At 44.2% G+C, this 14,567-nt stretch overlaps 1 protein-coding gene across 6 annotated transcripts in view; it reads left to right on the top strand.

Moving 5' to 3' along the window:
* The window catches only part of ARK2N (arkadia (RNF111) N-terminal like PKA signaling regulator 2N), a 53,674-nt gene extending 39,805 nt beyond the window's left edge, over nucleotides 1–13,869 (top strand). For 3 of the 6 annotated variants that reach the window (XM_081213009.1, XM_081213010.1, XM_081213011.1), the window contains 4 exons: nucleotides 9,459–9,641; nucleotides 11,336–11,462; nucleotides 11,886–12,080; nucleotides 13,380–13,869. In XM_081213009.1, coding sequence (XP_081069135.1) covers nucleotides 9,459–9,641; nucleotides 11,336–11,462; nucleotides 11,886–12,080; nucleotides 13,380–13,563 — 689 coding nt within the window. In that variant the 3' untranslated portion in view covers nucleotides 13,564–13,869. The remainder of the gene's footprint in view (nucleotides 1–9,458; nucleotides 9,642–11,335; nucleotides 11,463–11,885; nucleotides 12,081–13,379) is intronic. The other 3 variants (XM_081213013.1, XM_081213012.1, XM_081213014.1) reach the window with 3 other exon arrangements.
* Nucleotides 13,870–14,567: the final 698 nt, after the last annotated feature.

Raw genomic sequence — 14,567 nt, 5'->3', positions numbered from 1 at the left:
GGAAATTCCCTATTACACCATTCCCAGAGGATCTTCTTCCAGCTTCTGCATAAAAAGGGGTATAGAAGTTAGAAAGCTGCTGTTGGTCTATCTAGCTCAGCATTGTCCTGAATTGCAGTGGCTCTCCAGAGTTCCAGGCAGGGGACATTCACAGTCCTACCTGGAGATCCCAGGAATTGGACCTGGTGTCATCTGCATGCAACATGGATGCTTTCCGAATGAGCTTTTCCAAGGCTATTCCACAGACAAACAGCTTCTACCATCACTCTTCCTAATGTTTAGCCAGGATCCATTTTCTTGCCATTCAAACCCATTGGTTTAAGTCTCGTCCTCAGGAACGACAACAAAAATTGGGAAGGAGAGAGCTGAAAATAGATTCTTAAGTGTCGCTCTCTTGAACTAGTAGTGCTAACCAGGAAGGAGCCAGCGTCACACTCAGAATGCAGGAAACCTGAAAGATTTGCTTCAATGTAAGCAGACATACGATGAAAACATGCAAACTTGGCATTGTTAGAAAAAAATTCATAATTTTTTATGTAAGATCGGTATAAAAGTGGAAAGGAACAATATGAAATTCATATTAACTGAGGGAGGGGTGCAAATGAGATTAAATACAGAAACAGTAGAAAATTAAAGAATAAGGTAACACAATGGAGATCTAAAGAGATACACAATGTGTAATGAAAAAATAATTGGCAAATAAAAATATTTAACAAAACAGCTGCCACTAAAGCATGCATATTACGTTGCCCTAAACAGCTTTTTCCTTCAACTTCTACCAGTCCAAACTAGCTAAAAGCTTACTAAATTGTCCAGTATATAGTATTGTAAAATAAAGAATAAGGATTAAGTGATAGATACCTATGCAAGGAGGGATCCAAGGAACAGGTTCTTGGGGCAGTGGGAGAGGGAACTGGAGGTAAATGAATTCAACATCCTGAATGGTCCAAATAGGAAATTAATTAAGATAAAAATAGATTTAAAAATGTTTACAGCATGAAGAGTGCAGCCTGAGCATCCCAGGAAGATAAACATAACCTTAGGGGAAATAAAAACTAAAGAAAAGGCATTTATTCAGAACTGGTCAGGAGCCAAATATTCAATTCCAGAAGCCTGACTCAGAAAAAATGGCCAGGAGTAGCATAAAAGACCAAAGGAAGAAGGTGTTCAAAGCTCCCACAGTGAAGGCTGAGGCAACCTGAGCGCCAGTTGTCCTCAGAAAAACTCTTAGTGAAAGGAACAATAAAATAAAATCAAGTTGCTTGAAAAAGTGAGTCCTAGCACTGAGGTACAGTTGCATTTGGATCTTGACACCTCATTTTTTCCTGTGTCCTTATTTGTTCATTTCTCTCACTCCACTTTTTCTCACTAAAATTTAGTTCTATATTGGTGAAGGACGTGTTGGGCGCCTGCAGAAAACAGTTTCCAATTGTTTTAAGATACTTGGCATGCTTTCATGCCTGATGAGGGGACATGGAGATTCATGAAGGTCACTCAGAGCTGCTAAAATGCAGGAGAACAAACCTGTATCTTCTTCATAACTGGTGTATAGTTTTAAGGCCTTGGCAGCATTTCTGCCCCCCATATTCCAGAGTCTAGGCCAGTGTCCCCCAAACTTGGGTCTCCAGCTATTTTTCAGACTACAATTCCCATCATCCCTGACTGTTGGTCTTCCTAGCTAGGGATAATGGAAACAGCTGGAGACCCAAGTTTGGGAAACAGTGGTCTAGGCAGAGACATTTCCATCTGTAAGAAAGACATGGAGGCCTGCTTAAGCCATGAGCCAGAATTTCTTAAGCAAAGCTTTCCACTCCATAGTTATCTGGGGTGACCACTTTTGCCATTAATGCAGATCTCAATAATACGAAGGAACAAGCCATGCCTTCCTTTAGGATTTTATAAGCTTAAGCAAGCCAATTCGCTCCACCACTGGTTTTCTGGTTTTCTTTTCCAACATCCCTTGGTAGCGTTTGGTAACCACAGATCATTCACAATCCCATTGTTTTTTGGGGAGATGGGGAGCTGCTCCATTTCAAAGGGTTTTTTTTTGATACTTCTGCAACCTTGCAGTTTGTCCAAACAACTACCTCTTTTTTCTCAGTGGCCCTATTTCAGCTATGATCGTGAATTGAGTCCTCAGTATTCACAGTCAACGCTTCTCATGGCTACTAGGATAAATAGTTACAATCCTACGAGCATCTAGAGGTATTTGCCTATCATGCGCAAGGTCCCAAGCTCAATCTCAGATTTTGGGGGGGGGAGCAGTTGTTGATCTTTTTTTAGGGGGGAGGCAAAAGTGACACACCAAACGATCGCTCAGCAAATGAAGAAACTGTGCAGCGATAACTCGGTCTTCCATTTTTGCGTTCATGCGCAATTGAAGAACAGAGCGAGAAGGCAGGGGCGGATGTTCTTTCTCCCCCCGTGGAGAAAAAAGAGCCCGCGATCGACCGCTAGTAGTCAGGGATCGACCTGTCGATCGCAGTCGAACCGTTGGACATCCCTGCTTTACAAGAGCTGACACCTTAGAGTCAGAGCAGCAAAGCTGGGCTTGATGGGCTAATGGTCTGTCTCCATATGAGGCAGCTTCATGTGTGCGAAACATGATGCTGGATTAAAAATGCCTCTGGGCTGGATATTTCAGGCTCTTCTTAATGTGGCAGGATCCGGCAGCCCCCTTGGTGTGCATTCTGAAATTGCGGATGTGAAAACGCCATGCTGGGTTTTATTTTTCCATGTCAGTTTCCCAATGGAGACGTCTCTCTCTGCTGTTCACCAAGCAAACGTGAGCTGGTTGGCAAGTTGTGTTGCAGAGCCATCCTTGCCAAGCCTCACACATTTGCATCGGCTTGGATGCGAACGTCAGTTAACCGGATGAGTTGTGTGCAATTGATTGTCAGTAGGCTCAGGACAGACAAGAGAAAGGTACTCCTCTTAGGAGACTTGTGATTCAGGGAATTTGCAGCTTCAGGATGAAGTGGTGGCCTGTAGCTCCATGCTTGTTTTTTTATTTAAAAGATTAGACAAATCCAAAAAGAATTGGCCTGCCAATTAAGCATGAAGGCTAAATGCTCCATGCTCAGAAGAAGTGAGCCACTGAATATTTCTTGTTTGGAAGTAACACCAGTGGAGACCCACTGCCCTCATGTGTTTCTAGGAGGGTGGCTGGTTGGTCATTGAGGGAAGCAAGTTTCTCGACCACCTGGGCCTTTAGCCTGCCCAGGTGGGGCTCCTGCTTCTAGATGATATTTTCTGCCTTTGCATCTGATAACCCACTGGTCGTTTGTTTCTCATCCCCAAATATGGAGCTTATTTCCTCCCCCGCCCTTTCTTCAATGCAATTGTTTCCCAAAGCTTTGTTTCTCTTGCCTTCCATTTTGTTTGGATGTGTAGAGTTGCCTTCCCCACTGGGGCTTCCCCATTCATTTCAGTGGAGGTGGCAGCTTCCAGTAAGCAATCTCTTGCATGTACCATATTGCTGCCTCTGCCAAAGTTAATGGGGCGCCCTTGTGCACAGGAGTGTGGGGTGTGCACATTGAACTGAAGCAGAGGGTAAAGGTAAAGGGACTCCTGCCTATTAGGTCCAGTCGTGGCCGACTCTGGGGTTGCGGTGCTCATCTCGCTTTATTGGCTGAGGGAGCCGGCATAGAGCTTCCGGGTCATGTGGCCAGCATGACTAAGCCGCTTCTGGCGAACCAGAGCAGCGCACGGAAATGCCATTTACCTTCCCGCCGGAGCGGTACCTATTTATCTACTTGCACTGGCGTGCTTTTGAACTGCTAGGTTGGCAGGAGCAGGGACCAAGCAACAGGAGCTCATCCTGTTGTGGGGATTCGAACCAGCAACCTTCTGATCGGCAAGTCCTAGGCTCTGTGGTTTAACCCACAGCGCCACCCGCATCAGAGTTGGGAGGACACTAACTTAAGATTCCCCTTGTTCTATCCAATGCAAGTATGGGGAAAGTGTCAATTTTCTTGGGCACCGGGATCTCATCCCTGAATTTCTACCTATTCTTATTGTAGGCTTCCATTCTGCTATGGAAACCAATGCTTGCCACTAATAAACCTGCATAACTATAGCCATTCCCTTCTGTGTGATACAGAAGTGAACAACATAACAGAGGGCAGTCGGCTTTGCAGATTGAGAGAAAAGGCAAAGTTGCAGGACATTGCATTGTGAATTTCCTAAAAGGACAGCTGTTTTAGCCAGGGCCTAGACAAAAACTTTTGGTGCCATGTAACCCAGTCCTTTGCATATTTACTCAGAAACAATTCCTAGTGTGTTAAATGGAACTTGTTTCCAAGTGTATTGCAGCCTGAGTCAGAAAATTCATAAGCCACCCCACCACCAGTAAAAAAGGGATTCATTCTGCCAGTTTCTTCCCTGTACAGGTCTCATTGAATGCCCTTGTATGGCTCCCCTTAAGTCCAGCAGGGCTTGTGCAAGAGATTATTCACCTTCCTGTCTTTCCCCTCACCTGCCCATGATCGGCTTCATTTGCCTTTTGCCTGGGCTGCTTCTGGATTAATGCAAACATGCATAGGAATTTCCCTTTCCCCAATCTCATTTGAGAGTCCAAAACAATCAAATAACACAACTCTTCCATTGACAGTTTTAGGGCATTTGATTTTTGCCAGTTTTTCTTTTAAAGAAACCTAGTTTAAATATTTATTTTCATAATTGACAAATGTTAATTATTGTTCAGCATGTAAACTGTTTGTTCAATGTATGCTAAAAATTTAAGCTAAGTTATAAGGTGTGCTGTTTGGAAGTGTGGAAGATACAGGAGTTGGAGCTACAGATAGCAAGTTTATGCTTGTATTTCCTACTGATGAAGACTTTCACCCAAGTTATTCTCTGGGTAGGTGATAAGAATATCACTCTGCATGTATATACATTTATTATACATTTTTGCATGATTATACATGTAGGAGTGGTACAATTTTGACTTTACTCCAGTTATTGTCTAAATACAATTTGGCTCATTTAGACCTGTCCGATTCGACTTTTGACAATATTACTGACAATTAAAGTAAACTCATTTGCAAAACATGAAAAAATTATGAGTAGCTCCTTAATTGGCTAGATAAGAAACAGTCAATATTGTACTTGACCCTCGTATCTTCTGCACTCAAAACATTTTTTATTGACCATGTAATGTCAATTGATACCATATTGCACTGAACTCTGATGATATTGTGGGGCGGAAAATTACGCCTTTGCTTAACTCTGCACGCCAGTTAGTGTTGTAACACACATTCTCACTTCCCACCTAAAAAAATTCTTACCCTTGCATATAAAGTTTAAAGCCCTATTTTCAACAGCAAATGTCAATCTGCAACTGGCTATGATTCCTCCCCGCATTACAATCATCAGTGTTTGGTGTTGGTCCATTGTCCCCTTTGTACATACTAGTAGTTAACCATTCCATTTACCTTTTATTTAAGTTGAATCTGTCTTAATTTTTGCAACTCTGACATTGTTTCAGGAAGCAGGTTATTATTGAGGCTGGTTTATCCTGAATCTTCTGTACGTTTCTTTAACGTAATTTACAGAACTGATTTCGGGATACTTTAAATGGTTCCTTATGGAATTAAGAAACGTCTTGCTAAATTACCTGGTTTATTTAGTTATTTGAGAAATGAAGTCCAAAACGTACCAAAATCCCTGTGTTTCTGAACAGAGCATTTGGTTGGCCGCTGTGGGAAACAGGATGAACTTTGGGTCTGCTCCAAAGTTGGGTTTTTAGATTCCTAAAACTTTAGCTTCATTTCCCATAATATGGAACATTATTCTTCTACTATATCGGATTACACTGGGATTTATACTGCATGGTAGCTGGCAGCCATTTTATATAAGAGAATAACTGCTTTTATACTGAATCATTTTTATTGGTCCATCTAGCCCAGGGTCCTCTGTCCAAACTGGCAGTAGGGAATCTCAAAGTCTTCCCCAGCTTTGTGACATGAGAACCTTTCACTGAGGATGTCTGGCAAATCATTGGGCTCCATATCCCATTTGCACACCCACATTAGCCACTGGAAGGATTCTTTTTATATTCTGTTTCAGCCAGGACAGAGTGAGGGTCAGTTCTCTTGACAGCAAAGTGAGTTTTTCTTTCAGAATATGGATTGCAGCCCTGTTTAGGGAAGTTTTTAATGTTTGATGTTCTATTGTGCTTTTAATTCTGTTGGGAGCCACCCAGAGTGGCTGAAAAAACCCAGCCAGATGGGCGGGGTATTAATAATAATAATAATAATAATAATAATAATAATAATAATACCTCCAGAAGGGGTGTGTATTGCAGACTTTGCAAAATTCAGTTCTACTACGCGGCATGGCGGTTTTAAAGGGGACAAGTCAGATGCATGGAGAAACAGCTATTAGTGATGATGGCTTTTATGAAACCTCCATTTTTATAGGAGTCTATAGGAATCTAAATATTAAGTACTGGGGAGCAAAAGCAGAGGAGGCTATTGACTTTATGTGCAGCTTGTCGCCTCCAAAAATATTTGGTTGGCTGCTGAAAGAAGCAAAATGTTGCACTTAGGTGGATCTTTGGTCTGAACCAGAAAGCTGCTTTCACATTTTAAAAATCCAAAGATCCATTTAACTTGTTTGCATGCCTAAAGAAACTTTAGACTGATGCTGACACATAGGAACACCTGAAACACACAATGCTTCATAGTAGAAATGGAGGAGTTTGAAATGGAGGAGAATAGCAAAAACTGTTTGTGATGTGACATTGGGAGTGGGAGGCGGTCTGCTGCTCATTGAAAAAGCAGAAAACCCCAAGAACATTTAAAAATAATTCCCCGCCAGGTTATTCGAAGACTGAGCATTTCAGGTGTCTAGTCTCCAGACAAGACTCTGAACCATATAAATTAAAGAAGGGACTGCCTCTGTGTTTTTCTGTGTCACAAAGACTTGTACCATGATAATGCATGACTGCATGGACTAGCGAGATCCTGGCTCAATGCAGATGAAACAAACCATAATTTGGTCGTTGGGAACACACTCTGTGCTTGCACATGCCAGTTACCTTCTGTGCTTCCTGGGTTACGGTAATCATAAGTTGTTGTGATGTCTGAAACTATGAGTACTTCAGATCGCGGGTTGCCTCCAATCTAGAGTTGGAAGCCCACTTCACACCATGATTTCTCATTCTGTTTGGAGGCAGACTGTGAGTAGTGATACCCATAATTTGCTTAACTCAGACATTGAGGCAAACTATTGTTCCTAGAAACCAGGATGTGGAGGACCATGAGGAAGTTGCGTGTTTCCGACAGCCAAATCTTGACTTTGCCTCATTGCCTAGCCTGAACGGTTGATTCTTCAGTCTACATAGTTGCTGCTTTTCCCATTCCCTTCCTCTCTCCCACTTTCATAGGAGTAGATGGTTGTTTCTAAGGCAGCTATATTGAGAACAGGCATGCCGTGCTTCGCTTGCAGTCCATCTGGCGCTCTTCACTCTCCCCCCGCACCCTCCTCTCACTTAGCAACAAAAATACCCTGCTGTAATTTTGGAAAGAATTGATGTGAATTCTTTTGTCGGTGTGTTAGATGAGTGAATCGAAAAGGAGGGTTTGTCCTCATCTGCCCCCCTTAATTGTAAGTTGCCAGATGAAATGTGACATACCTTTTCCATAGCTCGTTGGTAGAGTAGATTATCTGCATGCAGCCCTTTGCATTTCCAGTTAAAGCAGTGTTTCTCAACCTGTGGGTCCCCAGATGTTGTTGGACTACAACTCCCATCATCCCTGAACACTGGTCATGCCGACTAGGAATGATGGGAGTTGTAGTCCAACAACATCTGGGGACCCACAGGTTGAGAAACACTGAGTTAGAGCATCTCAGGTAAACAGGGCAGCTTCCCCAGATCTTGGAGGGCTGCTGTCAGTCAGAGTGTACCTTGCTAGGCCACATGGACCAATGATAATTAGACTCATTATAAGGCAGCTTCATGTGTTCGCATATGTATGTTTCTGCACCACTTTTTCTGCATCCGTGCTTACAGTTTTCAAAATCTTCAAAAGCGCAGAAATGCCGATGTTTACCGATTTAGAAAATATAAATATAAACCACTCAATAAAATAAAAAATAATCTCTTAAGCAGTGTGCATTCTGCAGTATAATGAGATGCAGGTAAAATCAACAGAACTAAAAGCAGGTACATATCTGGATAGGTCTGGACAAAGTCTTCTTAGCAAGCATCAAAAAACAGTATACCAAGAGTGCCTGAATAGCGCTAACACGCAGGGAGTTCCATGGCATGGTTGCTGCCACCCTGAAAGTTGGGCAGACGTGGAATGATTATTATAAGACACTTGTAAGAGTGCAAGCCCTGTAAATCAAAGTGGTGGAGAAGGCATGAGAGGCCCACTACGGTCCCTCAAGCATGCAGGCCCCAAGGTATTAAGGGCTTTATATACCAATAGGAATACTTGGCCCAGTAGCAAATCAGCAGGCACTGCAAACCTTTGGGCCGAGTTGTGGTGTGCTGAGAGGGTCTCATTCCTGTCAGCAGCTGCACTGCAGCATTCTACACTCACTGCACTTTCCAGACCACCGGCAAGGGAAGCCTCACCCAGATATACAAAGTTCAGTTAAAGGGGAGAAATAGGGCAGATCTATAAGATCTGCACAAAGTAGCCCGGTGATAGTTTTAACTGGATTGCTCAGGTGGTTAAAGCACAGTGCTGATAACACCAGGGTTGCAGGTTCAATCCCCGCATGGGACAGCTGCATATTCCTGCACTGCAGGGGGTTGAACGAGAGGAGCCTCAGAGTCCCATCCAACTATGATTCTATTATTCTTTTGTGGGAAATATTAAGTACCGTATTTTTTGCTCTATAAGACTCACCTTTCCCTCCTAAAAAGTAAGGGGAAATGTGTGTGCGTCTTATGGAGCGAATGCAGGCTGCACAGCTATCACAGAAGCCAGAACAGCAAGAGAGATTGCTGCTTTCACTGTGCAGCGATCCCTCTTGCTGTTCTGGCTTTTGAGATTCAAGATATTTTTTTCCTGTTTTCCTCCTCCAAAAACTAGGTGTGTCTTGTGGTCTGGTGCATCTTATAGAGCGAAAAATACAGTATATTTCATTGCCAGTAATACTTTAGATAAATAATATTGGCATTATGTAAAGCATTTCCTTGCATATTACTTCAACAAATGACGTTTATGGTCTGCATCAGCCTTCTGCAACCTGGGGCCACCCAGATATTTTGGACTACAGTTCCCATCAGCTGGGAGTTGTAGTCCAAAGCAGCTGGTGGACACCCCATCCGAGAAGGCTGATCTGGATCAAATGAAAGTTGGCAGTTCTGTCCCTGCTTTTGATTTGTTTAGTATTCAAATGCTAACGCTCGGTATAGAGACAGCAAAGCAGCAGTAGAGTTTGTGCTTCCTCTGAGCCGCTTGCGGTCTTAATAGCTGCGGGTTTTCTTTCCTTCCCAGATGGAGCTCCGGTTGTGGCTCACTATGATATCTCGGACACAAATTCCGACCCGGAAGTGGTGAATGTAGACAATCTATTGGCAGCTGCGGTAGTCCAAGAGCACAACAGTTCTGTCGCTAACCAGGACACTGGGCCTACTTGGAGGACGAGAGGGCTGCTAGAAGAGCTGAATGCTGAGACAGGTGAGTAGGGGAACATTGTCCCAGTCCTACGTTAGCTCCTGCACCTGGCCTACGCTGTTGTCCCCCCGCCGTGACTCTTCATCTGTAGCCTGAGGTCATCAAGCCTGCAGCAACTAGGCATGCAAACCCATTCTTTCCACTGCTCGCTATTAGAAAACTTAAGTGTACACATTGTAAATATGGCTGAACTGGCATGGTTGTTGTTGTTTAGTCGTGTCCGACTCTTTGTGACCCCCTGGACCAGAGCACGCCAGGCACTCCTGTCTTCCACTGCCCCCCGCAGTTTGGTCAAACTCATGCTGGTAGCTTCGAGAACACTGTCCAACCATCTCGTCCTCTGGTGTCCCCTTCTCCTTGTGCCCTCCATCTTTCCCAACATCAGGGTCTTTTCCAGGGAGTCTTCTCTTCTCATAAGGTGGCCAAAGTATTGGAGCCTCAGCTTCAGGATCTGTCCTTCCAGTGAACACTCAGGGTTGATTTCCTTCAGAATGGATAGGTTTGATCTTCTTGTAGTCCATGGGACTCTCAAGAGTCTCCTCCAGCACCATAATTCAAAAGCATCCATTCTTCGGCGATCAGCCTTCTTTATGGTCCAGCTCTCACTTCCATACATCACTACTGGGAAAACCATAGCTTTAACTATACGGACCTTTGTTGGCAAGGTCCGTATAGTGAAAGCTATGGTTTTCCCAGTAGTGATGTATGGAAGTGAGAACTGTAGACAAGCTGTATTCCAAGCAGGCAAACATTGCCCCCGAGAGCACCTGTGGCTGACCACTTCTCTCAAAGTCCAAAACAGACAGATATTCTTCCTTTCATTCCCCAATACATATCCTGAGTTTAATCCCTTTTCTCCCGATACGTCAGCTACTCAAAAATAGCGAGTCCTTTTGTAATACAAACCAATAGGGTTCAGAACATGTGCACAGTTCCTTGGAAAAGATTGTGAAAGAAAGAGAGAGAGAATATCTGAACTTCTGATTAAATGCTTCCAAAGGATGAAAGACCATGAGTGAAGCCTAACATTTTTATGGGATTCTGAGACCAGTAAAAGCTGGCCCCTTAACAGAAGCCCGACTCATGCAGGTAAAACTAACTTACTGTGACACTTCTATTTTTATTTGCAAATCTGTGTGTGTGATTTGTCACTTTTCCTTTTCCTTCCTTTCCCCCACCTTTTCTGAATGATCTGATGTTTGTGTCAATGATTTAGAAAGATATTTCTCTGGAATTTCTCACAAAAATCTTCCAGACCACACAATTGTTCAGGGACACTTTTATACTCTCCAAGGATATTTCGCAAAGTTTTGTTAACTTCTGGGTCCTTTCGTAAATCCAAAAGTGCTCTTTGGGTTTATTTTTTTTTGTAGAGCTAGGCTGATGGAAGGGACCCTCTGAAGCTTTTCTAGCAGGTGGACAGTAGACTGTGTCAGGTTCGACCTGGTGGCAATCCATCATAAAAAATAAAAAATATGAAGGGTCTGTTTTTATAGAAAAACAGGGTCTGCCAGGAAGGAAAGTCTTCTCCCCGTCCCCCACTCCCAATCCATGGCTGGTATATTTTGCAATGTCAGTGTGATGAATGGGTCTTTGCTTGACCTTGGTGAGAAACGGCTTCTTTCTAAGGATTTCCTGCAAGGGTGATGAAGCTGCTGAATCTGGGCTGGGTTGCCCTTTTTCTTTGCCTTCTACAGATCACTTGAATGCTGGATTCCTGGCAAGCGGCAAGGCCCCCAGCAGCAACACCCAGGTCAATGAAGAAATTAATATAGCATCATCAGATAGCGAGGTGGAGATCGTGGGAGTTCAGGAACACGCAAGGTACTAATTTCCCTTTTAAGCACTGAGTCCATCTAAATACTTGGAATTAATTTTTGAAAAGGAAGAAAATGCAGATCAGTTGGTCATGTTACCTTTTTCCGCCTGTGGGTAGGTTTTCTCCCTCCCTCCCTCTGTTAAGACGACTTGCCTTTTCCCAGTCTAACCCCCGGAAGTGCATACACATTAAACATGGACCTAGCGTCAAATATATGATTGATATTTGATTGATATTTGGGTGTGACGGAATCTGCCGAACCCAGAGGCACAGGGCACAGAGAAGGGTGTTTTTAGCATACCGTATAGTGTGCACAGCTGCTACAAGCCGCTGCAAGCTTATTTTTAAACGAACCAAAGCAGCAAAACCATAAGGGAGCAAAGCAAAGGGAGAACCCGAGTCTTAAGGAGATCGTTTTTTTAAAACAGGAAAGAAGTGTTTCAAGCGGCAGGGGAGAAAGGCATTCCAGACATAGGGAGAAGTGAAAGCAGAGGAGGAAGTGAAGTGGAAGCCGAGGAGGAAGTCAGTGAGGTGTCAAAAGGCAAGGCAAGAAGTGAGAGCAAAGAACCGTTTGAGCAAAGGCGCAGAGCCCAACTGCCCCTCAGTTTCCAGTGTGAAGGCAGGTACTCTACGCAGGTACTGGCTGCCGGGGACCACAAGGAAGCCTGCTCCGCATCTGGGCACAGACAGTCACTGTCGTCCTGGTTTCATGCTCCTCTTTCTAGGGAGCGAAGCTGCAGGTGGCCTTGGTGTCTGGCCAATGGCAGGTATCCAACCGGGCGAGAGTTAGCCCTTCGCTGACCCTGTAGGACCTTCTGGCCACTGGCACGCGATGTAGCTCTAATCCCAGGTTTCTCCATCTGTGGCAAGGGGAATACAGGCTGTAAGCGGCTTCACCTTTCAAATACCAGAGCTACCTTTTGAACGCTAAAACAGTTATTGGAAATCTGGAAGCGGGATGCTCTCTCAGGTGCATTGACAGCTCTGCAAAATTACATAGAATGCGAAAGGCAGGTGGCCTTTTTAAGCCATGTCATTAAAAGAAAACTGGCACAGGATGATATTTCTCGTTACTTTGATCTAGTCAGGCGTGGTTGCAATCCAAGGGAAGTGCTTTGAAACACCCTCAAGCGCTTATATAAATTGTAAGGACGGTTCGGTGATTATCCTTTGGTGCCCATTTCACACATGAAGTTAATTCCTCCAAATTATGCTACACTTTAAAAGCCCCTTTACACCCCCTCCCTTATCACATTTTAGCCAATGTTGTTGTTTAGTCGTGTCCGACTCTTCGTGACCCCATGGACAAGAGCACGCCAGGCACTCCTGTCTTCCACTGCCTCCCGCAGTTTGGTCAAACTCAGGCTGGCAGCTTCAAGAACACTGTCCAACCATCTCGTCCTCTGTCATCCCCTTGTGCCCTCCATCTTTCCCAACATCCGGGTCTTTTCCAGGGAGTCTTCTCTTCTCATGAGGTGGCCAAAGTATTGGAGCCTCAGCTTCAGGATCTGTCCTTCCAGTGAGCACTCAGGGCTGATTTCCTTAAGAATTTTAGCCAATGCTTGGACATAATTTTTCTGTCTCCCTCTCCCTGCTTTGATGCATTTATTTTGGTGATCCCTTTGCCAAAGAAATTAGGGTCTTAATGCATCCGTGTAAACCAGGGATTGTCAACCTTTTTATACCTACCGCCCACTAATGCATCTTCCTTGATGGTAAAATTTCCTTACCGCCCACCAGTGCTTGATGGAAGGAGGATTCATCTTGTGCCACAGAACCCTCTACCGCCCACCTAGAATCCTGAAACGTCCACTAGTGGGCTGTAGGAACCAGGTTGACAACCACTGGTGTAAACCACTCCTTGTGCTCCAATAGGTGAGCCTTGACGGGAATGTCTCTTGTCTCCCCTTTGTTTTCCGCAGATGTGTCCATCCTCGGGGAGGAGTGATTCAGAGTGTGTCTTCCCGGAAACACGTCTCAGGCCTGCAGTGCACCCGGCAATCTGAACCATGGACAGGTGTGGCCCCCCCGCAGAATTGGTCTTCGCCGCCCGAAGTGGTGGATCTCACGCTGGACGAGGACAGCAGGCGCAAATACCTACTGTAATGCAACTTCACTATGTTTTCTAGTTCACTTAGCCCTCTTCTTCCTTTTGTGGCACAGAAGTTTCTGGTTATCGCCTCGGTGTTCAAAGCCTCTGCTCCTGGCATTCTGGAATTCAGAGTCCTCCGGGAGGGTTTCCTCCTCTTCTGAACTCCTCCTCCCCTCCCCCCCCCGACACCCTCCAATTAAAATTGCATCATCAAGAACTTTCCTTGAGATATTGACCCCTCTGTAGTCAAAGGGAGCTTTCCCTCTTACGGAAAACTTAGTGGCACTGTACTTCAATGACAACTTCCAGGTTTTTTTCCATTGTGTGTGATTAATTTAGAGCATTCGTTGACAGCAGCAGCGACACCTTCCAACCCACACCCTTTAGAGAGCCGTACAATTGCTTTAATTCACCACTAAAACGGATGTCGCTGGTACATGTGGGGCTTTATTATTATTTTTCCCCTTGCATTTTTTTTTATTTAAAAATAAATAAATAACACCACTGGCCCAATTTGTTCATAGCTCTGAATGCCCCCATCATGATTGTAGTATAACTGTGGGAGCTTAGACGGGGGCATTCCTAACGCAAGTTGATTTGGTTGCAAAACCAGCAGGAATTGATCACAAAAGGCCTCTAGCATGCACTGAGCAGCTCTGTTTAAAACCCTAAAGATGGTTTTCAACATAATTTGTAGCTTGCTCAGTGCTCAGTCTCCTCATAATAACGCATTTTATTTTTTCTCTTTAGACTACTGTACTGTTACTGGTCATTTGGCCCAGATTGTTACAGCCTTTTTTTGTTTTGTTTTGTTATTGTTGTCGTTCACCCGAAGCAAACAAAAGCACAAGGAAGTGACGCATCACAAAAGTACCTAATTCTGATCTCAGGTGTGGTTTTCATGTTAAGCTTTAAAGGCAGCCTAACCCGTATCTCTACGTGTCTGGAGGTATGTAAAAGCAGAACATGAGCACCAGAGTGGATCCTTCTGCCCTGGGCTGCATTTGTACAAAGGAAT

The sequence above is a fragment of the Podarcis bocagei genome (assembly GCF_964188305.1).
Source record: "Podarcis bocagei genome assembly, chromosome: 11".
NCBI classification, from domain to species: Eukaryota; Metazoa; Chordata; class Lepidosauria; order Squamata; family Lacertidae; genus Podarcis; species Podarcis bocagei.
Note: the sequence above shows the minus strand (reverse complement) of the source record. Positions and strands in the feature narration are given on the sequence as shown.